The sequence below is a fragment of the Myiozetetes cayanensis genome, unplaced genomic scaffold (assembly GCF_022539395.1).
Source record: "Myiozetetes cayanensis isolate MyiCay16 unplaced genomic scaffold, myiCay2020 scf1, whole genome shotgun sequence".
Classification (NCBI taxonomy): domain Eukaryota; kingdom Metazoa; phylum Chordata; class Aves; order Passeriformes; family Tyrannidae; genus Myiozetetes; species Myiozetetes cayanensis.
In genome coordinates, this window is record NW_026086604.1 from 88,044,833 (window position 1) to 88,069,425 (window position 24,593).

The 24,593-nt window shown below is 38.2% G+C and overlaps 1 protein-coding gene across 1 annotated transcript in view; it reads right to left on the minus strand.

Annotated features, from left to right (window-relative positions):
* The window catches only part of CAP2 (cyclase associated actin cytoskeleton regulatory protein 2), a 67,687-nt gene that overhangs the window by 30,062 nt on the left and 13,032 nt on the right, over positions 1 to 24,593 (minus strand). Inside the window, exons 3-4 of the mRNA XM_050311823.1 lie at positions 21,682 to 21,782; positions 4,775 to 4,852 (exon numbers count right to left, since the gene is read on the minus strand). Of these exons, the coding sequence (XP_050167780.1) occupies positions 4,775 to 4,852; positions 21,682 to 21,782 (179 nt within the window). The remainder of the gene's footprint in view (positions 1 to 4,774; positions 4,853 to 21,681; positions 21,783 to 24,593) is intronic.

The window sequence follows — 24,593 nt, forward strand, 5'->3', positions numbered from 1 at the left end:
CAGGTGCCAGGGGCTATCTGGACCTGACACTAAGTAAGAGTTTACAACAGTATCCAAAAATGAGCCTATAAACGCTGCAAGGTGACTGGAAACTGTTGGTTCATCACTGGGGCTGTGACCACATGCAGTTGTAGGCTTGCTGATAACAAAAATATGTCAACAGTTTGGCATGATTTCAGAGAACAGGAGCAGGGTAAGGGGTTCCCTTGCAAGCTCAGGAATCTCAGGTTCTGTCCATGTCACTCTTGGCACTTTCTGTGAGTTTGGGACCTGAGGACCTTAAAAGGACTGAAGCAAATTCTTCCTCAGGCTATTTCTAGATACAGAGGAGCACGTTTGCAGCAGTCAATCAGCTGACAGAAAGGCTGCAAAACTCAGCTCAAGCTCTTTGTCATAAGAAAGTAACAAATTAACAAGGTGAGGAGTACCTTGCTGTTCGTACTTTTGGAAAACAGTAAGGGTCATCCCAGTAAGTATGATAAAAGGCAGGAGGAAATGGAATAACATAAGAAAGTCAAGGTAATTAGAAAATAAATCCTGCTAGGATGCAGCATAAGAAGTCTCAGGAGTCCTGTTATTGAAGTACTTTAAAATAGAAGAGAGAAGAAAATGAGCAATTCTACACTGACAGAGTAGGGAACTCTAAATCTTCATCTTTGATTTCTACATAAAAGTTCTGAGAATAACTCCTTTATTCAAAGATTTTTGCCACAACTATTTTAATGCTACTTTTTTTTTTTTTTTGGTTGTCTATAAAAAGTAAAAACTGAAGGATTTGTTCTCATGGGTCTAAGTTTAACTTCAAATACAGTTTCTTGGGTTTCTGTGGTGTGAGGTGTCCCTTTTCTAGGAAAAAAAGGGAAAGCTGTCCTTTATCTCTTATTTTTTTTTCCACCCCTCTCCTCCCACCTGTGTTCAGAATCTGGCTATTTAAGCTAGGTATTTAACTGGAATGTTTGTCTGCAGAGTGTTAGTAATTAAATCCATGAGCTTTGGCAGTCCTATGAACTCAGCATTTTTTTTAAAGAGAAATTACGTAATCATTTATAGTCTGCACTGCATCTGCCATTTAAATCTGTTTGTAGTACTTCCTACCACGGGTATGCTCATGCTGCTTATGCTTATATTGATTCACAAAAATATTTATCTCAGTAACTTGTTCCCAGTATAGGAACAATGGATCTCTCATTCCCTCAAAGCAACTCTTAAAATTGTTTGAACTTTTAAAGTGGAATGAAACAACTCTTGAAGAGAAGACAGTATTTGAGTCACCATTCACAAAGAATTCAGTGCAGTGACTTTAAGCAGCAATCTCATAAGTTATTATTCATGGTCATAAACTAGAAAACATCGTTAAACAGATAAACTTGCTCAGGAGCACTAGTAACTTTTAAAATTATTATACAATGAAATTTAAAAAAATGCTTTCATCAGAATTGTGTTTCACTTAGACTATGGGGCATAGAAAACTCAGATTCAGAATTCAGATCCAAACTATTTCAGAATGTTTTGTGAAGGTTTATGTTAAAACCTGTCTTCTGAATTGCCCAAGCAACATGTAAGCATATGGTCTCAAAATAGCTTTTTTAATGACTTCTCACAGATTATAGCAATATTCTAATTTATTTTCCCTTCTCCATCTTCTTTGTGCTCTATACTCTCTTTTACTATTTATAATAGACATGTTTTTGTTTTAATGTTTGAAGTTTGGCGTCAGATAATAATTTCTAATAAGTGGATGAACTGAAAAAAACCATCTTGCTGAATGAGCCTGTATCCAGCAGCCATTAGCTGAGACATACACAAACAGGAATATCAACTGGTGATTTTGTCATGTGATCTCTTCCACTGCACACACAAATATAGAACATGACCATAAAAAGTAACAGAACATGCTCTCTACGAAGTAATTTATTGCAGTTGATGCTAGATTGGTATGCCAGCTGGAATTACCTTCCCAGCTCCTACTATTTTCACATATACAGATAATAAAGGCTGTGCACTACAACGGATTCCAAATGAAAAAATATCAGCGTTATTATCAAGAAGCAAAACTCTGCAAAAGCAACTTTTAGCAAGTTTAACTGTTTGAAAATGCTTACTAGTCACTCATAGCAGGAGTCAGAGAGCTAAATGAATACTAGGGCTTCAACATTTTCATAGGAAAAAATCCTGCTTTTTGTGTGATATACATTTCTGTCTTTGCTAAGCACAAAAAAAAAAAAATCCAAGGATTATTATACATGTAGGAACTTTCTTTTTGTTTGAACTCCTTATTCATTAGTTTGTAAGCTGCAAGAGCTGAGCTAATTTATTTTTCCAGTGCATTTTCCCCTCCCTCTTTTTTTTTTTTTTTTTAAAGGCACCATGTATGACACCCCAACATGACAGGAACTCAGTAAATCCCCTCAGTCTCCACACCGCTGTCTCTGAATGTCTACAAAGCTACTATGCCATAATCACAACTCGCTGGCTCATTCACAGCTTTACATTATAAAGCAAACAGTCTAGACAGCTGAATGACAGAATTACTCTCTTTTCTCTTGCATTTATAGATATGCTGTCATCTTCATTTGCTTTTCTCTACTCTGTGCATTCTGATACACTAATGATTAGCTTTCCTGTTTGGATTCCACACTGACTCCGTGGCTCTAGGCTATAAATACAACCAGGACCCAGATGACATCACATCAGTAAGGTCCTGGGGAGCAGGGGGGAGGACCCCTACTTCTTTCCTTCTCCTGGTTAGCTGCTGGTAACCAGCTTTTTCAAAATGGTTAACCAATCTGGCTTTACAATAGGATATTTTTTGTCATTGACATGGACATCTAAAAAGCCTAATGCCAAGAACCATCACTCTTTGTAGTGGGAAAAAAATGTTCAATTTGTAAAGAATAGGCAGCCTTCAATTATTTTCACGTCTGTCCACACTGTAATTGAATGTATCTGTGCAAGAAATACATGCAAAAAAAGAGAAAAAGAGTGAACAACAATATGTGTTAGAATGCCAATAAAAGATGTGTACCTAATAGTTTTTTAAAAAAACAGTTAAGTTCTCACTAAGAAACTTTAGCCTGGACTATTCCTGGTATTTTAATATTGGAATGATGTGTACACACATATCATGTGGTATTTCCTCAATGCTAAAAGATACATAAATGATAGAATTGACTTCAACAAATTGCAGAAATCTATGCAAGACTGATAATGTGCAAGTAAGACTTAAGGATACACATGGCCAGCTCTGGTGATGTTTATGACAAGGTTTTTGTTATTTGGTGCTTTTCTTAATGTTTCTGTAACTGTCATTCTGGATTGCTGCAAAATCTCTTTTTACATCTATTCCTTTTTTTCTTTTTCTTTTTTTTTTTTAGCTTGTTTTATTGCCATTTTTAGATGAAATTTCCAAACTTTACAGCTGAAAAAAATCTCAGAGCCTTGACTTGTGGGCAGAAAGTTGTAAAGGTAAGAGTAGAGAGAATCCATTGCCATTCTTACTGGAAAAGCTGAGAAAACCACACTGATAGCACATCAGCACACTCGTGACCTACAGCCTTTACTCAAACCAGAGCTGGGACAATCCCACCACTTCAGAACACTGCATTACATTATGGGTCATTGGAAACTGTTCACTGGGGAATATTTTACCTATGAGCATGAAGAGTTTTGTGGGCCACTGGGTCCAGTTGTATTCACAGCCAATATAAATGACTGCTTGAGGCCTGTACCAATGGGAATTTTGCCTGTTCTCTGTGAGTCATGACCCACTTTTACTCTCTCAGATCAGGGACAGCTGGAAAAACAACCGATCCCTTCTTGCTTGGAACTCTAAATCTAAAGTCCCGCCTGGAATATCTCTGCTTTTTTTCATTGCCTTGAGTACCCTTGCCATTAAGACATACTGATTAGAAAAACTTTTAATTTGTGTCTCTAAGAACAATAGTAACATAAAAAAAAATCAATAATTTATATCATGTGCTGAAAATAGGGAGTTTAATGCATTTTGTGGTGGGGAGCTAGTGGAAAAAGGCTGAACTGAAGGCCATGGAGAGACTGTGCAAGTGAAGACTTCATTCTCTGCATACTCCAAGAAAAAAAGCTTGAGGGTGGTCCCACAGAAGGGCTACATGATTGCTATTGCCAGGAATGATACAGTGCTATTGGCCCTGTGCCCTCTAGAAACTACAAATGAGATATCATAACAACACCACAGCTTTCCTGAGCTTTCTAGTTGTGAGGGGAGGATTTAAATAGTTGCCACTAAAATAAGTATATAAATCAACTTGATAAAAGTGGTTGGTTTTTTTTTTTTTTTAATTTTCTTGACAAAATGCTTTGCTTTCCTTCCAGAATTGGCCTAACCTGAACCTCAGCTTGGAGAATACCAAGTCTACAGGCCAGTATCGATTTTTCTCTCACTAGCTTATACCCTGACTTTAATGTCTGTCATAGAGCATCCCTGGGGGGGCTAGCAAAAAGCCATTCTATTCCATGGCACTTCCAGTTTCCAGAGAAACACTGATCCCACTTACAGCCACAGAGTGGAAACCTCCTTTGCTTTCTTTAATGATCTTACATGTATTAGTACAGAAAAGGTTCTTAACCCCGAACCATGGCTTTCTGATTATTACTGTGCTTATAAAAGTGAAAGCAAGCCTCTAAGTGCGCTGTATAAATAACATAACAAATAAAAGCACATGCAGAGCTTGGTAACATATGGGAATACAGGCTTTTAAACACGTTGCCTCTTGAAGCTCTAGGTCACTTTCCTTACCTCTTGAGGCTCTTGACACTGAGATGCTAACACCAGGAAAGATCTCTGCGCTTGGAAAGCAGCACGTACCATCTCTGCCTGTAACAAAAGGAGGAATATAAATTAAACCTTAGCCTGTAACCTCCAATGCTTCTTCTTGGCAGCTCAGAGTCAAGCATGACAGCTCAGATCTTTCTCGCTGCTTCTCATCTAAATCACAGCAGAGTTGACTGGAAGAAATGTATTACAGTACTGGCTTAGCTATAATTTTTTTTTTACATCTAAGGTTAAGTTCCCTATCTTCCTCAGATAGGAAATAAAGTGAGTTGATATGTAGGCTTTTGGTTATAATTTCCAAGATTAGTCACAGAAGGACTTAATTTTAACACTTCAGAGTATGTCGAGGCATTTTAATGGTGATGCTCATATCCAAGTGCACAGTAAGAACTTACTACCACTGCAAGCAGCAACCTGCAAACTTTCTGTTGAACTGGAACTTAGGCTGTAGTGTTGTTTAGGAAGAGTTGAGCTTGGCACATTTGCTGAGGGACTATGCTGTAATTAATCCTTGCCTGTCATCTGTAGGCAGACTCTAAGATTGATGGCTATGAGAGACTGTGGCTGAAGGTTTTTGGGCAATTTTCCCTCACAGAACTCTAGAATTTGGGTACAGCGTGTTCACATGCTACCAGTGGGGATGGGAGGTAAATCTCTATACTCCTGGGTGTTCCCTACTGTTCAAATTTCTGGTCCTTTTTGTTTATTTGAACCCTACACATTTTCTGTACATTCTGAACGCTGTACATTCAGATTAGAATCAGAATTTCAGTATCCCCTGTGTCTCATCCAGGCAGATGAGCACTGATGATGAGAAAGCATTACTGGTATAGAAAAGAACTATTCATAACTAGTGTATATTGCTAAATAAAGATCAAACCAAACCAAATGCTGTTAAGTTAATCTAATATGAATAGGTACATTTATAATCACTTTGTGAAAGGGTGGGGAAGCTCATGCTGTTTTTCCTTGGGGTTTTTCCAATCTAAAAAGAAAACAAGGAAATTTTATATACAGGCCTATATGGATGCAACTTAAAATACATAAAAGTCAGGAAATTTGAAGTTGTAGCAAAGTAAAACAGCCAAATTGTGTTTATTCATCTTAAAATGTGATGCCATGAATAAAACATGAACTGTTAGGATGAAAATCAGTACATGGAAGATGGTAAAAGAGACCCAACTTGGACAGTATTTGAGAGAAGGGGATAATACGGTCTGACAGGCTGAGAGTTGGAAGGGTCTAATCATCTCTATAAATAGACAGAGAAATAAATAATAAGGGAACTTTTATGAGCATAGAAGACTTAAATCTTCCAGACAGAGACATAAATACCATCAATAATAGCAAGGTTTCAATATTCTTAGACATTTCAGATGACTGACTTTTTGGTACAGAAATTCACCCAACAACAAGGTGTGGGTTATTTTAAACTTGGTGGGGGTGGTTTGTGAGTGTGTGAGAAGAACCTTGTAGAAGAGCTGAGCAAAAACTGAGGAGGAAGTGATTATGAATGAATTCGGAGCTTCTTAATTTGCACGATGGACAAAAATAAATCTATAGTTAAGGCTTGGTACAAGGCAAAGTTTTATAAAATAGAAAAATCAGTGAAAGAACATGATTGACCTGAGGAACTTAGTGATTTGAATGCAGGAAAGGACGGATTTACATTAAGAATGGAGCTGGGTAGGAGGGAGAAATTGTAGGAAAGGGCTGGAGTCTCTGAATGAATAAATAACTAAAGCAACATACTAAGAATAGATACAAAACATCCAAAGAATGAGAAGAAGCCTTGATTATAAAGGAGAACTCTCTTGCATGCATTATAACATACAAAAGCAAAGGAACGATGAGTAAAGGTCTTATTGAACTGTACCTTGCACAGAAAAGTAAAACAAAGGCATATTATTTTTAACTACTGGAACAATGAAGAAATAAAGCAATGAAGTAAGGCCATGACACTGATCTGAAGGGTAAGCTGGGCATGTCTACATTATTCTTGACGTACAGCTTACTTGTTGAATAAATGTTTTTCCCCAGTTTCAAGGAACTGATGTACACAAAGATATTGAAAGGAGAATGATGATAAATCAATAGGAACTAGATAATTTGAAAGGGAACTCAAATATATGTAGCTTAGTATGACAAAACCATTGGGTCCATATTATCTTTTTTCTAAAGTACTGAAGACACTGACAGATGGAAGAACAAGTAGAAAAGATTTTAAATATATATCATTTGGAGATGATACTAGATGACAGAAATATGCAATGATGGATTGGGCAAATATGCCCAAGAGGAGGGGGGGAACATATGTCAAGTAATATCATGACTGTTAGTTTGACCTCAGCACCATGAACATTGAAACCAGATTTGAAACAAGTGATTAAAAACACGTATGAAAATTAAAAATGGGAGAAATTACAACGAGATTATCTGTGGTTAAAATCATTACTTTGTTTCTTAGACAAGGATAATGTGTCATATCTAGTATATTTAGATATCATATAAAATGCTTACTGTCCTCATAGAAAACTCATACTTTGAATGGCAGTGATGCAAATTAGTATTAAAATTATTCAGTTGGATAAGAAGCTGGATAAACAGAGGCAATAATAGGGTATATTACAGGTGGTGTTATTTGAGAGAAGGAAAGTTGCTTGTTGTGTTTCTCAGAGATTACTTTAGGAGCAATCAAAATGGTTATTAGTATCCTAACAGCAAGAATTAGGTGTGCACTCATAAAATTCATAGGAAACACAAAGTTAGTAGGTTTTAACACAGTCAAGAAGGACTCACTCATCACTTGAGAAGGGTAAGACAATTTTGTTGGCACAGGTAATTTGAATTGGATAAAATTTAGCAGTCCTCCCTTGCTGCCCCTTTAAAAAATACATAATTCTAGGTGTAAACATGGAACTGATTAATTGGAAATGTTGAAGACTGGAAAATACAAGTGTAAAAGCCAAAAAGGGGCTTTGTGCAAAGAGCTTATGCAGTTCTACAATGGATGTGGCAAAGTATTTTCAGTAGAGCTGCAGAAATGTAAGTACTGTTGGAGAGAACCTCCTCTGGAATTCTGTGCAAAGCATTATTCACCTGTGTTAAAAATGATGAGCTTAAATCAGAATTGATGCAGAGACAACCTACTTGGATGTTTAGAGCAATGAGTATCTGTCATACAAAGACAAATTTTCAGTTTCACTTGTTTTGCTTAGCAACAGAGTGGCTGAGGAATATGAGGATTCTTTCTCATAGACAACGCAAATAATAGAGCATGAAGAAAAGGTCTGAAAACTGGGTCATGAGTAAACATAGTCTCAAATTTAGAAGCTTTCCAACAATGCAAAAAGTGAAGTTCAGAAGGGACCTTCCAAATTCCTATAAAGAGGCAAAATTATTTTAAGAGAGAGCTCTAAATGTCGATCAAACAGATAACAAACATAAGCAAAGAGTCCTTAGATATCGAAAGTTAAGATTGTTTATTGAGTTCTTGAACATATACTGAGCTGTAACATTAAATAGGTTTTGAAAAATGTGTCTGGCACTTTGTTTGCACTGCATTAAACACATGCATTTGGGATTCCAGTGGTCACCCAAGGAAGCTGAGCAGGAATTTTTTCTCCACTCAGAGTATAAAGTAACAACTGGTTTCTTGTCTGACTGTTCATCTCTTTCTGATGAAGTACTGGAATTTGGTCAGAGCTGGAGACAAGACTGTTGGATGATACACACTGATGTTCTTAAAAGACTGGCATTCCTTGACTATGCCTCATACACATGTCTTGCTTGTCTGACAGATGTGAAAGCTGTTGTTGGATGTGGAATCAGGATGTGCTTTTCATCCAGACTTGTATTACTCCTTCTCCACTATTGCAAAGTGTGGCCAAGGCCACTTCCTCAAAATGTCTGGGAGCTGTCTTTAAGAAATATTCTGCTATTGAAGGCACTCAAGCCAATGGTAACATTCTTTTGAGTTAAATGTGATACGTTTAAAGAGTGCCTTTTTGCATTTTTTTTTATTATCCAAAATTTACTGGATGTTGGAAACATTCAGTGGTCAGTGGACTAGATATTGATTGCAAGGCTTGTGCTGTATGCTCAAAATTTATCCAGTCCAAAAAGCTTATAACTGTGTAGGGATCAGAGCAGTCACATCTCTCAGTTCTGAATTTAAATCTTAATCAAAGGATCATGCTAACACAGTATTTGCATTTTACAAGAAGAATTTTATAAGACTTCTGCCACAGTTACTTCCTTCTTTCTGCAACAGCTTTAAAAACAGCCTTCGGAGTTTCACTGTTTCTGAGCATGAAGTACTTCTTTCCATGCATCCCATCAAAGTAATAGAAGAGCTTCTTCTCATTAAGAATGCATTAGTTCAGTCTATCACCATACCAGTTCTTTCTTGAAGTCTTTGAAACGTGACACTTCATTGCCATCTCCTTCTGCTTAGCAGGCAGGCTGTGTAACTAGGCAGACAGCACTACACTTTTAGAGGGAGATGGCTCTTTCATTAGACCCCCATTCCCATACTCACTAATGAGTGAAAATGGAGCAGGCAGGATTTTTCTCAACAACTTGTGCAGCTCAGCCAAAAGACTGCCACAGAACAAATCAGCTGAAACTCATTCAGTTATACTGATTTACAGTAACGAAGCCTGAGTGTCAAAAACGCAGAGGAATCACGAGCAAATTTATCAGAGTAGAGTAGACCACAAACTCGCACACATCTGTCTGCAGACAAAAATGGGCATATCTTGGAGCAACAGATAACTAACATCTGAAAGCTCTGGGTAATCCTTTTGGCATTCTTGGTATTATGCATGGACACATCAATCATCAAACAGATTCCTCAGAGGAGGTGAATATTTTGAAGGAAGCAAGTTCGTTAAAGCATTTCCTACTCTGCTTTTAGTAGTCTGTTCCAGAGGCTGGAGGAGATGGATGTGACCTTGGACCTGAATGCCAGGACCACATGGTGTTCCATACACCACCTCAATTTCCCCACCAGTAAATTGTGGAATAGGGCATCTTAATCCTTTACCTCATGTGTGTTTGACAGCTGACTTAGGTGACTGATATGGCTGGAAGAGCCAAAGTCTGACATGTATGCCATGACAGCCCAATTCCATGCCTGTGGAAACCTGTGGCAGTGACCCCTCTGTCGCCATTGCAGTAGCAGCATAGACAGGCCTCTTCGCAGTTAAGCCTCCAGAAGTTAATGGAGGAATCATACTTACTTAGAAATCATCTTTTTAATAGCAACTGGTTTAACCTTCTCTGTCACAATATAATGCCGACTTCTGATATTTCCCAGATGCCACTGCTTGAAAAATTGCCAGAGGCTCTGTGAGAGATGTCTAATGAAGACAACGCTTCTGACCTGTTTGAAGGAGCATGAGCTCAGATTCCATCCAGACTTGCACTGTTTCAGATTGAGTAGATGTAGATGCACTGAACCTGAAGCTTAAACTACCCTTTTGCTTTGGCAAACTGCAGTTCTCCGGAGCAGATGTGATTTTAGGATCTGTCTCTCATTTTAAATGTTCTGTTCAGTCTAAGTTGACCATCACTATGGTATCCAAGCAACAAAAAATTTAAATATTATTTATGTGACAACAGCTTGGCAAACTACAAGAACAAACAGGCACATGCATTCAAATCTCAAGTTACATGTAAATTCAGTATTTGGAAAACATAATAACACTAAATAGAAGTAAGAGAAACAAACATAGGATTTCCTAATGACAGTCATGAAAATTACCCTATTGACCTTATAATATAAAATTTGTCAAATGATATTGTATTTAATACCATATTTCCTCAGAGCCATAGCACTGAAAAGCACAGTGTAAATATCAGAATCCACTGGACTTCTGTTGTTGGAGAATACTACACAACTGCACATATTATATACGTGTTAATTTTAACAGTGATAATTTGCAAATCAAAATACAGTTCTATATATATTTTTGATTTCCAAAATATACTCAGTGTTTTTATTCTGATACAAAATAGTAAAGAGGACATGAGGGAAAAGATCTGGGATTTAGTGATCCAGAGTTCTAAATGCAGTTTATGCAGAAATAATTTTGGGTCCTTTGTGTCTAGCAAAAGACATAATGACTGACAGCAAATGACAACTACAGATGGAGCTTCCCTGTTCTGAGCAAAGACCCCAGCATTTCTCTAAAAGGGACAGCACTGCCAGAGGAAGAGAAACAGTTTATCTTTTACATTCTGCTTTCAAAAGCCTCTTCAAAGTGAGGTGGTGAAGTGGTTGGTGGCTTGAAGGGAGAGGAAAGAAATGGAAATAGAATGGAGTTCAGATTAAATACGGGGCTGCCATAGAAACTATCCAGGCCTGCTGAAGTGACACTATTTATTTTGTACACCTAATTGGCTGATAGAGTTTTTTAAAAAACTGGACCAAGAGTGAAGAGTCAGTGGCAGTTCTCCAGAGAACTTTTTATACTGGAAAAGGAAAGAAAGAAAAAAACCTGTCACCTTTCTCCTAATAGAAAACAGGGTTGAAATTCAAGTTAAAATTTAAGTCAGAGGGAGATTTGGCACTGATTTTGATAGAGCCAGAAGCCACCCCAGATATTTTCTTTTCAATTTTCAGACAGATACATTTGACTACCACCAATCAGCTGTCCTCTATTGCTGGGGGTTTTTAAGTGTTTTTTAACCTTCATGGCTATGTCTAAATTAGGGAATTTTTGTTAGAATTTCTCAGCAGTGCTACTGCCTTTACAGAACCAATCAGTGCTATCAATTGTATCAGTGCTGGTCTCTCTAGATGTTTATATCTGCCAGTGTATTAAACGGTGTGTCATGTAACTCTGCACAGTGCTAGTCAATATTACTTATTTGTTATTCAAGAGTAGCATCTGTATCTAGGTTCTTTAACTTTACCTTTTAGCGAGTTTGACTTTGACTTGAACCACTCAGAGTTCTTACCTCTGGTGGAGCTTGAACCGTACTGGTCATTCACTGATCTTTCAGTGCTAATGATGTAAGACAGGTGGATAGAATTGTTTGGGGTAAATTGTTACTGCCATTTGACTTCTCCACATGAAACATGAACTGGACAGATCTACTGGAGTAAAGGGATATTTAAAGCCACAAAAGTTGTTTTTACATTAATTGCAATATTATTGCCTTGGGTAAATGGGTTCTACACCTTTTGCCAGTGTTCCAGAATTTAATCTAAACTCTCTCAGTTTTGAATGATGTAAATTTTTTTGATTGATCTCAAGGGACTGCTAACTTTAAAACCTAATGAATACTGTTAAAAATATCAGCTTTGTTAAATAATTAATTATTAATATTGGTAACAGAAGCAGTCAATTAATCTGTCACTGTTTCAAACAGATATAAATATTTGGCTTTAGGGCCATTGTGGCTACTTATTATTGCCAAGTGAAGCAACGGGATATCGTATTCACAAAAAATGTCTCAAATAACCTTTGCCATCCATTAGAGAGGAAGAACAAGTCCAGACCAAAGTTGTTGACCAGCTGGTGCTCTCCTAAAGCTCGGGCTGCTTTTTTTTGTCTTCCAGATTCATAAACTCTTCATGAATCTGTCTTTCAACAACCAAAAATCTGCAACTCTCTTGACCTCTGTTCATTTCAACTTTTACATGGAAGCTCCAAAACCAGATTTCACGTACTGAAAGTTAAGGATTCCAGAAGATTCAGCATAGAAGAATACTGAGAACTGTATGCAAAAATAAATAGTCCACACATTAACGAAGATGTCTATTTATAGACTAAAGTGGTGGGGCTTTTTTCCAATACCTTTATTTTCTGAAAAGTTTTGAAAACGTTCAAGAATTCAAGTTTGCCATTTACATGGCAGACTGCTGTCTTCTGAGAAGAGTCAGTTGCCTGCTAAGAGATTTCAAAGCTGTCTCACTGCACAACACACAGTCATGGATCTACATTTAGAAGCTTCAACATCAGTAGAAGTAAAAGATGCTATTGGCACATTGCAACACCTGATCTAGATCTAAGCACCTAGTCCCTGGTGCTTATCTATAAACTGGACATCCCCAAAATTGATTGTCAGCTGTGCAGGAATTTGTGATGACATTTTCTGCCTTATGATGTGTAATCAGTGATAATCATAGAAACAAATGACTGATAAAAAGAGCCAAAAATTTTAAAAACAAATATAAAAACATCAAAAGAACAATTTGCTTTTCTACAGTGCAGAGGAAGCATCCCTAAAATCTATATTAGGCCACTATTGTTGCCTTTTCCAGCGGGAATAAATGTAACTAACACCATTATGTTAATACCCTTTGTATCACATGTCAAAGATTATACAATAACAAAATGTAATTTTTTTGTGTGATCAGTATTAGGGATAGTAGCAGCACCTCAACCTGCACAGGCATTTGTGGATGCTTACCACAGTCTTCCTGAGAGAGCTCTTATAGCTCTTCATGCTGACTAGCCTAAAAAAGCAGATTTCTCAAAGAGAGATGCAAAAGGAAAACCAGCCCAATTCAGTATTTCACTGAAGAACAGAAAGTGTGGTACATTAAAGTTTCACACACTTCCAAATTTTCTAGTTTCTACTATTACTTGGAACTACAGTCTGTACCTCTGAAAGTGTGCATTACTTCTTTAAATAAACAGGAACCACATACCATGTACTGAAGAATGAAGCCTAAGCTTTGGTTATTATAAAGATCAACAGTCTTAAAATTCAGGTTCCTTTTTTTTTTCCCCACGGACATCTGAGGTCAGAACTATTTGTGGAAAGACCTCATTTCCCTGAGGAGAAGCAAACCTACATGGAACATATTCCGTAAACCAGCACATCGGACAACCACAAAGATATCAGGGACCTGCAGGTCTCACTGTGATTTGTACAAACAACCTTTTGCTGCACTGGCTGCAGGCACTCTGGTTATTTCTTTGATGGGCTGTTTTGCCCCTGAGGCCTGTCGTTAAGCAGCCCACCCCGTATCCCCAGCTATTCTGTCAGAAGCCCTTCTCAATGAAGGTCCAAATCCATGCTGAGGACATTTCAGAAAAGACCTTATGATTTCACAGGCTTTAGGATGTCATTCGTGTGTCCCTGGTTTAATATATACGAGTTCTAAGCAGCTCAGATGCGTATCTCTGTAAATTAAAAAGGTTACAGCACTTGTTGAGGTATCACTTCGAAATATTCTTCAAGCAGTGTTCACTGAGCAGCCTACTGAGGAACAGATTTCTTGACTTTCTCTGGGGGACAAATACCAAATTGCCTGTAACCCAAAGGCTTAAAGTGCCAGAACCTGTCTCCTTGTAAATTCACTTGCACTTTTATCACCTTGGAAGAATCCCAGGCCCCAACCAAAATTTGCTAACATGGAAGTAAGTTCAAAACTTAAACCTCAGACATCTATAATATTTAATATTTCTTCCCACCTGAACCATGTTTTCCTTTTCAGAGGTGTTAAATATCAAAAGCCTACGTGTACTTGGAAAGGGAGCCTCAGCCCCTCTGACAGTCAAGGTGCTTACCTATGGTACACAGTGATGTGATTAAAAAGCAGATCTGAACTTCGGTGTTTTTTCAAACAGAACATATTTTAAAGCAACAAGGAAGAAATATTTCAGCCTCAAAGATCTACATAAAAATCCTTAATGAATCTTTTCATTACTTCATTTTCATTATTCTAAATCTGGGATTTAGAATAAAAAATACAATTAAACTTTTGAAACTATGTAGCAATACTTAAGCTGCTTTGCAGTTCAGATTAATTGTGGAAATATATAATTCAATTTACAGATGTCAATAGACTAAAAAAAGTTAGCAGTGACAGTGACATGGTTTAATCTGTCCTAATGGACTCTTCAATATTCAGAAATATGACCATATTGATCACGCAATTCATATGGGATAAAAAGAGGTAATGCACATTTGTGGCCACATTATACCCTCATCACTCCTGACAGCGCTCCCAGCTTATTTAAAACAACATTCAAACCGCACATTGGTTTCCCTTGTGGCTTAATTCTCATTATTCACTGAACTCCTTTTTACTAGAAACTGACTGAAGAGCCAGGTTCTGAGCTCATTGTTTGGTTTTTCGCTGACTACAATGAACAGCCTTCTCAGTTTCCAAGCCCAGCATTTCTATACACTCAAAACAGTTGCAACCACCAACTAGCAAAATAAAAGCAGGTCAGGGATGGGGAGGCAGATGAGTGAAAAGAGTGTGCACGTGCTCTTCAGAAGGAATGACACTGAAAATTAATAAAAGACTTGCTCATAGCCTGTAGCAACAAATGACATCAATCAAGCATGTGTGCCCCAAAACAGAAAAAAAAATAGGGGGGGTGGGGAAGAGCATTCATGGGTGTATATCTCTCAGCTTGAAATAAATGGATTTATATAATGTTACTACTCCAATTTGAAAAATCATAATTCCTCACAAGAGAAATAGGCAGAGAGCACCAGTAAAAAGAATTTTCAGTCATAAGAGGTTCATGCTGATGACAATTGTAAGGATACTGTCTTGGTTTCTCTGATGGATCTTTTCTTGGTTTTACAACTCATCTGCTTTGTTTTTTCTGGTGGATGAAGATAGTGTAACTTGCCAGTGGTTCACTAAAAGTTACGGCTGCGAGAATCACATTCCTCACTGTTCCAAGGCCAAGTGCCAAGGGGGGCTGAGATGACTGCCACCTACACCCTCTACACCCTGGACTGTTTTGAACCAGAGAGAAAGGTAAAGGTCCCTTTACCTTATCAAGGCTTCCTTGTGGACCTTGGATCTTTGCCAACTCCATGTCTCCAGTCCTCCCTACCAAGTTTCTCCTGACTTTATGCTAGCAGTTGTCCTATGCAATGGCTTTGCAACAGGTCTGTGGAGACACTCTCACACTGTACTTGAGGCTGTGAGTGCAGCTGGTCCACACACTAAAGCAATCTATCAATTAGCTAGCTCATTTAGCCATGTAATTTTATCACTTTATGATTTTTGGTTAAGCTGATGCAGTGGCTTTCAACTTGTGAGACGATTATGCCTCTAGTCTATACCTACTTCTCCTGGAAAACCACCAAGAAAAAGTGGTTTCCTGCCAGTTGACTCATAATTCCTCTTAAAAGTCTTCAATGAAAAAATTTTAGAGGATAGCAAAATTAGCATGAGCTAAAGCATATGATCAGTTCTGATTTTGTCTTCAAATGGCTGAAAATATAATGCATGCCTTGATTAATTGCTGCAATTGTTAATTAAATGATTTGGTAAAACATAGACCTTAAATCTATTATTCTGAATTCATCTGGTCAGTTAAAGAGCCCTTCACAATCAGAATTTTTTTCCATATGAGCAAGTTATCTAACATTTTCTTGGACAAACATGATGGATTTTTCCTTGATTTCTAAGGAAATATAAGGTTTCCCACATAACTCATTCTGATACTTTTTCTGGCATCCTTGGGAGATCAGAAAATGCCATTGTACTGGGTAATCACACAGAGATATAATCTCCTGCTTTTAAGGGGTAACCATTTTATATCTTGGTCTAAAATGGTCCCTGATCAGCTGCACTACTTTGAAATCAACTACTTACGGGTTCAGTCAGGAACTACTCTATATGCAAAGAAGCCCCATGAAAACAGGTTATGAAGAACTCTTGACAGCATTGTTTGTGTTTCTGATTTCTTATGTGTCTGAGTGAGAAAATGCCATATGGAATGTTCTCGTTATATATTCCCACCACCACCTTCCTAAATTTATATGTTTCTTATGCCAGCAATACACAACTAAATGCCCAGTGCTGGCCACCATGGCATGTATGTTTCAATACTGTCTGTTTGACTTTTGTCTCCTCCATGCCTGTTTAAATAATAGGAAAAGCAAGTGGTATTTACTGCAATGTCAGTGTCAAGAAACTGATCCAGCTCCCATCAAAATTAATGGAAAAACTCCCACTCTTTCAGGGGGTGTTGTTCTAGACTCACAATGGATGGGTTTCTCATGATAAGGAGCCATCTTTATTCCCAATCAGGTGTCTTACAGTCAGACAGGTGCAACCATGTCCTGCACACCCATTACACCTGACCCAATTAAATCCTGCCTGTTTTGAAAGCCAGATTCAATCCCTAGACCACACCAGTAGCAGTCCTTCGGAAGAGAGCTATCAAAGGTTGTAAAACTCCTAAAAATGTTACTTTTTACTGGGTTAGGCTCCTGGTCACATTGTGTATACAGCATTTCCACCTTTCTTGTCCTATTAAAATGAACATTCTTTATTGGTTAGGTTATGAAGTATTTCATAGTACATATACAGGGTGAGAAATACAGCTGAATTAGCATTACAAAATCAACTTTAATACTGATAGATTTCCAAGGCTGCTTTTTTTGTCTGATTATGTTATTTTCACTTCTGTTGGACAGCACTACCGGTTTCTATGCTTAGTCTCTTTCTTTCAGCTGACTGCACTTTGTATGCTGTAAAAAATGTTTGCCTTTTAATTCTTTTTTTCATGTATTCGTCATATGTTTTTTCCCAGTCCTGCAGTAGCTACTTGGTTTGGTGTTTATTTCATGTAGCAGAAAATACCGCTCACAGAAAACCAAAGGCAGCCTGACAGCAAGCTTCTCTCTGGGCATGTTGACATCATCCTCCTCTCTGAGCTCTAATTCAACTTTCAACACAATGCCTAAAACCACACAGCCTCTGAGCACAAAGGATGAACACGAGAGTACACTTGTGCATTCTGTTGCCCTGTAAGCAAATTGCCTTGTTAATGAGGAATCAGTCAAATAATGGGTTTGATAGTCTGCATTTAGATTAGCTAAGATAAAGTGCAAAAGTGGGTTTTTTTTAGTGTAGCACAGACAGCAGCACATCCTGTTCAAAGTTTGGGGCTATGAATGTCATTGACTAATTCTTCAACATCTCTCACATGAAAAGGCACCATGCAGCTATTTCATGTGTCATAACTACTCTTTGGGGAATAAAAAGGAGGAAGCTAGGATTTTTTAACTTCATTGATAGGTCAAACTGGAGCAGGAGTTTGCAAAGTGCATATATACCTCATGAAAGATATCTCCTGCTTTCAGCTGTCTGTTTATACTTACATGGACTATACTTGGAAGAAGGAGAGAAGAATGTCATTGCTTTCACGTAATAGAAAAGGAAAAGAAATTCTGTGGGTACATGCATAAGACCAACGTTTGTGGGGTGAATGTTGCTTTCTCTGCTCATCATGATAAGAAATCAGTGCATGTACAGAAAAAAAACCTGGAGACTGGGTAACGTGCTATGAATTGCTTCTTCATGCTACCTTGTTCGTGTAGACATACATGTAATGAATTGCATCTCAACTCTCTTCCAACAGCCATTTCATTTCCGAATGCTCCAAGGTGGCTGCCTCTCTGAGCTCTGCATTTCAGCAGCTGCAAGTTGATGGAAGAGAGGAGGAAAAAGACATCCATATTTTTTAAAGTTTTCCATTCCAAGCTAAATAGCTTGGATGAGAGAAGAGGGAACATAACTGAATCACACAGACAATCTGTTCTTTCAACTGGTGGGGTTGGTAGGTTAAAAGGTTTTTACAAATAAACAATTTGAAAAAAAAAAAAAAGCAAGTATTAGCTTATGTGTTTGACAGAAGGCTGAAATTATGCTCTGCTCTGTCCCACACAAAATACTAAAATATGGAAATGTAACATTATCTATCCCTCTCTTGTAGAACTAGTACATTCTCTTCTTATTGTGATGTCTGATCTGGTAACACTGTTCAAACTCAAGCCAAAGTATTCCACCACTTGAGTTATCACTTAAACAAAAACAATGTGAAGAAGCTCATAATAAACACATCACAAAACCCTGCTCCTTGGCCTTCTAAAATCTTGCTTGTTTTGTTTTGACAAGGAGAAGAGCCCATCAAACCTGCTTGACCAGCTTCCTCACTGGGACACAATCTGAAGGTAGACCATGTCTTCTACAAGCAGCTCTTTGTCATCCTTGGCACATTTTCTGCAGTGCTGGATGCAGGTGGGCAAAGCAATGAGACTGTCCTCTCAGCTGGGTGGAAGAGAACCGTTTTCTACTGATTTTGAATTTCCCTCATTCTGACAGAAGAACAGTTCCGTGTTGGCACATACGGTGAGTCAGATTCAGGGCTGTTATAACCTTAATAGTTGGTGACAGCTTCCTCTCACTGGTATGTCAGGCTAAAGACACCTGGTTGGTAGCAGTCCTGGCCACACTAAATGTTAGTCACTGACTTCACATGCTCTATTGGTTGTGACATGAACAGCAGAAAGTGTTTCCATAACATCTATGCCTGTAGGAGACTGTATTTCATAGAAATATCCATATAATCACTGGATCTTTATTCCTCAGTGACAGGACAGGGATAGTATCTCAGCTGTTTAGGGTAATTTGTTCTAAATAGACTATGTAAAAACCCTAGCCATTCTCTCTGTCTTTTAAAAAGTGGTTCATTTCTTCAATACAGTTGACCTCAGAGATTTGCCACCGCATGTACTGTAATTTGAACGAGAAATACGCTGCTCTCAAGATTGAGTCTAAGCAGAACTCTGATAAACTGATCTTTGTAAAATCCACTATGCTTCTGTGTTTAAAAAAGCCAGGAGCTAGCTATTAGTTCTTTCTTTATTATTTTATTTTGTTCTCTTTCAATAGACTATTTAGACTACAGCATGCTGAAAAATTGGAATGAAGCTCCCCAACAGATATTAGTTGTATCTGTATTTTTCCTTTTGCCAGGAACACAAACCACACAATCATTATGGCAATCAGCACAAAACACATCATGTTAAATCCCTAATTTCTTTAGCATAATATGAAGTGTCTCTTTCTCTCATATTACCATTCTGGTCTGCCAGGTATGTGAGGTTTTTCAAGGCAACAGGTGTTTTTTGAAATAAAATACAACCTTCCCTTCAGCTCATTATGTGAAAGAGACAGCAGCTGCAAGTATAATGCTGAGGGACACATGGTCTATAAGACACCCAGAAGAAAAATACTCCTTGTTCCACTTGTTAAGGTAAAGCACAGATGTTGCTTCAGTGATAAGCATGAGCATAAGGCAACCACAGTCTGCTCCATGTTGTAAATTCAGAATCTAAGATTTCAGAATATTTAGTAGGCTGCAATCAGAATCACCAGTTTCTTTATGTAAGGAAAGCTAATATAATGTCTAAGCTCATAGTCCTAACAAATACTCCTTTATCACAGCTTGCATTACACTATCATCAACAATATGCTAGGGACTGCTCACAGACCTGGCAGATAAATTATTAATAATCTTTTATATGGACTCAATTATGAGTACCAAATAGTGACAAATGCATAAATTAATACATTTACTGATTTAAACATTTACAGATAGTGTATATTAAAAAGGTTTTAGTCATTTAGAATGTTAAATGTAATACTTTTCCCTGCTTAGTGTTGGTACTAAGGCTATTTCTGGATCACTCAGATCTAAACTGTTGAAAAATCAACTGAAAAATAATGATGTCTAATGAATGCAATAACCAAGCCAGAACTGATCCTTTCCAGGGAGCAATCCTCTGCTCAGTCAGCTTGATAATTCCTCCTCTTCCCCTCCCACCCCCCATTTATTAATTTCCCCTAATTTATCTGAAGAATAAAGTACATACATTATAGCTTATAGTATAATTGTTTAGGGTTTTTCAAATAAAAAGGAAGTGCAGCATTTTCTTTGAAACACAAAGATCCTCTTGAATTCTCTATCTCCTTACTCCCTCCTGTTTCCTAGGCCTAACTAGGTCAGAAACTCTGCCCTACAAACAAGAACATATAACACTACAGAAAAAAACACAGAATAATTCACTCATCCTGATCTGTGAGCAGGCTGGTTGCTTTGGCTGTCTTGAAGAATATTTATTTGGCCTTGCAACATGAATCCCAGTAGGCTGTAGGACTGCATGTGTTTCTTGCTACAGTGTTTGTTACATGGAGCAGCAGCTGCAATCCACTGGGAAATGTACAGAGAAAGGCCTGGTGGCATGGACCTACTAGGAGTCAAAAGTTTCACACTCCTTCAGATTCAGGTCAAACTGACGCTGGCTCTTTTGCGTGTGGGGTAGGGTTTTTTTTTTTCCAAAATCTATATTGGTAAACTGTTTGTAAGATGAGTCCATTCCTTGTCATTCTATCACCACTAGTTTTAGAGAAAACCAGCTTAAAAAATAAAATGAAAAGCACAAGTTCTGATTACAAGACGTTCATAAAGTTAGAAAGTATTTTCATCATGAAAATGACAGCATAGTACTTCCTCACTGTAACATATGTAGTAAAATGAAGGTCATTTAAATGGCTGACATTCTAATTTTTTAGTTCGCTGTGTGGTTCCAAATGGAAGAGATGTAAGTAATAAGAACAAATCAATCAAAAGAACAAAATCTCTCCTTTAACTGGAATGATGATACACATGACTAGCAAACAGACCACAGGAAGTTACCATTGCTTGGGCTCACCTAGTGTTTGCTACTCATTTGCTGACACGTGTTCTCAGTTGTGTCCCTGTCATGCAAAGAGCTTAGCAGCCAACGTGGCAATTCAAATTGCTTGTGACTGAGAATATTTATATATTTTGCATACTATGGCCTTCAACCTTTGGTTCTGTAAAAGGCAAGCAATCTCTTCTTATGAATCCATACAACCTTTCGCCCTTCCTGAACCAACTGTACTCAGTGGTTGGCTATGCCAGGCTATTACTACTAGAAGAATTAATAATTCAGAGTTAATTCTGCCATTAAGATTCTCCTCTACTCAGCAATCAAGGCTGATCACACAGATTGCAAGACTTCTACACTTCTGCCATTGGGAGAAAATCTGAGTAAATACTCACGTGTGTCTTCACGTCACCTTCAAGAATCTTGCTGTGCCTGAGAAACTCCGCAACACTCCCATTCAGCAGCCTATCAAAGGCTTCAACATACGGTGCTATGCCTACAAAAGAAGAGCATCCTATTATAATGGGTTCATAAAGTACATAATGCATAGGACACTCCTGCGTAACAGATGGAGGAGATATACCATAGAAACAGAGGAGATTGCTGTAACTTCATTTCTGATTTGTGAAGTCAGTGAAAAAAGATGTATAACTATTTTTTTTGTCCTAGCTAGAAAATAAAAAAAAAATCCTGCTCTTGGTAGAACTTGAATAGAAACAAGAAGAGAATTTACTGTGTACAATATAGTGTTTGTCTTAAAATGACAAGTGCTAAAATAAATATCTCTCATCCCTTCAAAGGCCTAGTGACCTGAGAAGCATGATCATCTAAACAAAATTCTCCTGTTGTACTTTAACCAAGTATTATATCCTGAAATGAATCTGCACTGTACTCAACAACTATTTTTATACTACCCACCCATTCCTGAAGGTCTTTGTATTGTTTGGTGGCTTTGAATAGCAACCAATTCCATTTCCAGTAAGAGAGTCTTTAGAATGGGTTTGTAGAGTGAGATCTGTGCAGTGAGATGCGGCTTTGTAACTTCCTATCTTGTTGTCTCACCTCACAAAACTGTCACTGGAGAAAGAAAGCTCAAACAAGTCTTCTAGATGATATATCTCATTGACTGCATATATGTTATACACTCTAACATTACAGGAATAAACTTGCTGTTTTCTATATGGTATACAGAGCAGTTTCCTGATAAAATGCACAAGCAGTTTCCTGATAAAATGCACAATCAGAAAATGCAGATGAGGCTCAATTTCTTGTGCACCTAGTTTCTGTGTGGCTCTATGTACCTGTTGAGATAGCAAAAATAATCATTCCTTGGATGCCTCACAGCCCTCCCTTCACTCCCTGACATATCCTCATGTCTTGTCTACGCCTCAGAACCTTTGCCAGATACAGCGTGAGAGACACAGAGGTGAATTTATGGCAGACGTAGGATCTGAGAGACCAAGGTTAAAATTCTTCCCAGCCTCTCTTCCTCATTAATGAAGCCTGAAGATTGCTCTGAAGAGGTACCAGGCTTTCCTCAAAAAATCTGCTTTAACCTTCTGGCACTATATGACAATTGTGTCCAAATTCATAATCTTTGAAAGGCCCCTTTATTCCACAAGAGTCATCTGTCTCCTTGACAGAAAAAAAGACAGGCTCTGGCAACTGGAGTTTGCAGTGGTCTGTGTGAAAAAGAAAATCTACTTAGCTAGGTGGAATTTCAAAGCTCCTTTTGTTCTCCTGATGTCATTCACCTATAATTCTAGGAATTTCTGGGCTTTCTTCCATATTAAGTGTTTGTGTGTAAACCCCTCAAATGACCCAGTGTACAAAAGGTTTTACTGCTGAAGATGCTTCCCAAAGCCCATTTTATGTTCTTTGTCAAAATCTGTGCATGTTTCCAAAAGAATCATTGTAGCCTTTTACTTTAGAGCAGAGTTTTACATAGCAGTTCACCAAATGGCAATTGTCCTATGCAAAACTAGAAAGCAACTATGCTATTTTTTACTATTCAATACAGCTAACTCTCAGGAGCATTAACTAGAATTTGCTGTGGGCTGTGAAGAGTAATTGAATGATTTATTTGCAATCCTGCTGTTGTAACGCCATTTAGGAAAATAGTAAAGGTACAGGTCTCCCGTCCTCCTCGTTATTTTGTTGTTTCTGAAAACATATGAACTGAAAAGTCGAGTTGGATTTTTTTTTAAATAATTCTAATGATGGATTGTTCTTTTAGGGGAGGCGGGCATGGTAGAAGAAAGCAATATATCTCCATGTAAAAAAGGATTTAAAAAGATTTTAAAAAGGTCATGCTCTGGCTGAGTGTCAGTTTTAATGGAGAAAAAGAAATGAGACCTGTAACACTGTTTACTCTGTAGTGGCTGTGGAGGGCATGTGAACCTCTGCAGAGGCACAGTAACAGAGGCAACCAGAACAGTGTTCATGGCACTGTAGGCGTATCAGTCACACAAGCTGAAGACTTTCCTAACTGCACAAGCAAAACCTAATTGCTGAGTCCCCGTGTGAGACAGCTCTGCCTCGAGATGTGGTGCAGGCTGGCAAGCGCCCCATGGTGCTGCTCATCTCAGCTTCTTACTGCAGTCTCCCAGTGGGTGTGTTTTATAATCTCACTCCAACAAGGTTTGTCAGCTGGTGTCTTCTAGGGATCTGCTGGAACGTTAAAGCTCTGCTTCCCTGGAGAGTAAATCTTTTCACCGGACTGAGCTCTTAGGTTAGGTCAAGAACATGAACAGTTTTCATGGAAGTACCTCACATGGTGAGTTATCTCCTGTTCTGAAAGCAGACCTGGTTCTGCAATACTGAGCTCTGGATAAACAGAGATTCACCTAAATCGACTCACTACAGCATCGAAGTCTGTATTTTTGAGAAATGTACATCTCCTAGTAGTGGTTGATTTATTTGTCAGTTTGCACATGGATTGTATTTCTCCATGACTTTGCTTTGGTTTACTAGCTTGTCTAGGTTTTCCCTGGACTGTAAGCATTTCATTACTCCAGCTTCCTGTGACTGGCTAACTCCTCTGCTGTGGAAGCCTGCTGGAAGGTGCTCCCCTCCTGCCATGGAACATGCTGCTCTCCGTCAGCTGCTCCACAGTAGCTGCCAGCGTGTAGGCCCACGGCACATGTAAGTGTGGGGAAGGTCCCTCGCATGTGTTGTTGGGTCAGGGCTGGCAGAGAGGAGAGTGAAGCAGCTCACACACTGACTTGCTGCCATATCAGTAAAGGAAGCTGCCTGCAACTTTCTGTGCACTCTGCAGCTTCTGTACAGCAGCTGAGTCCGTGCTGGT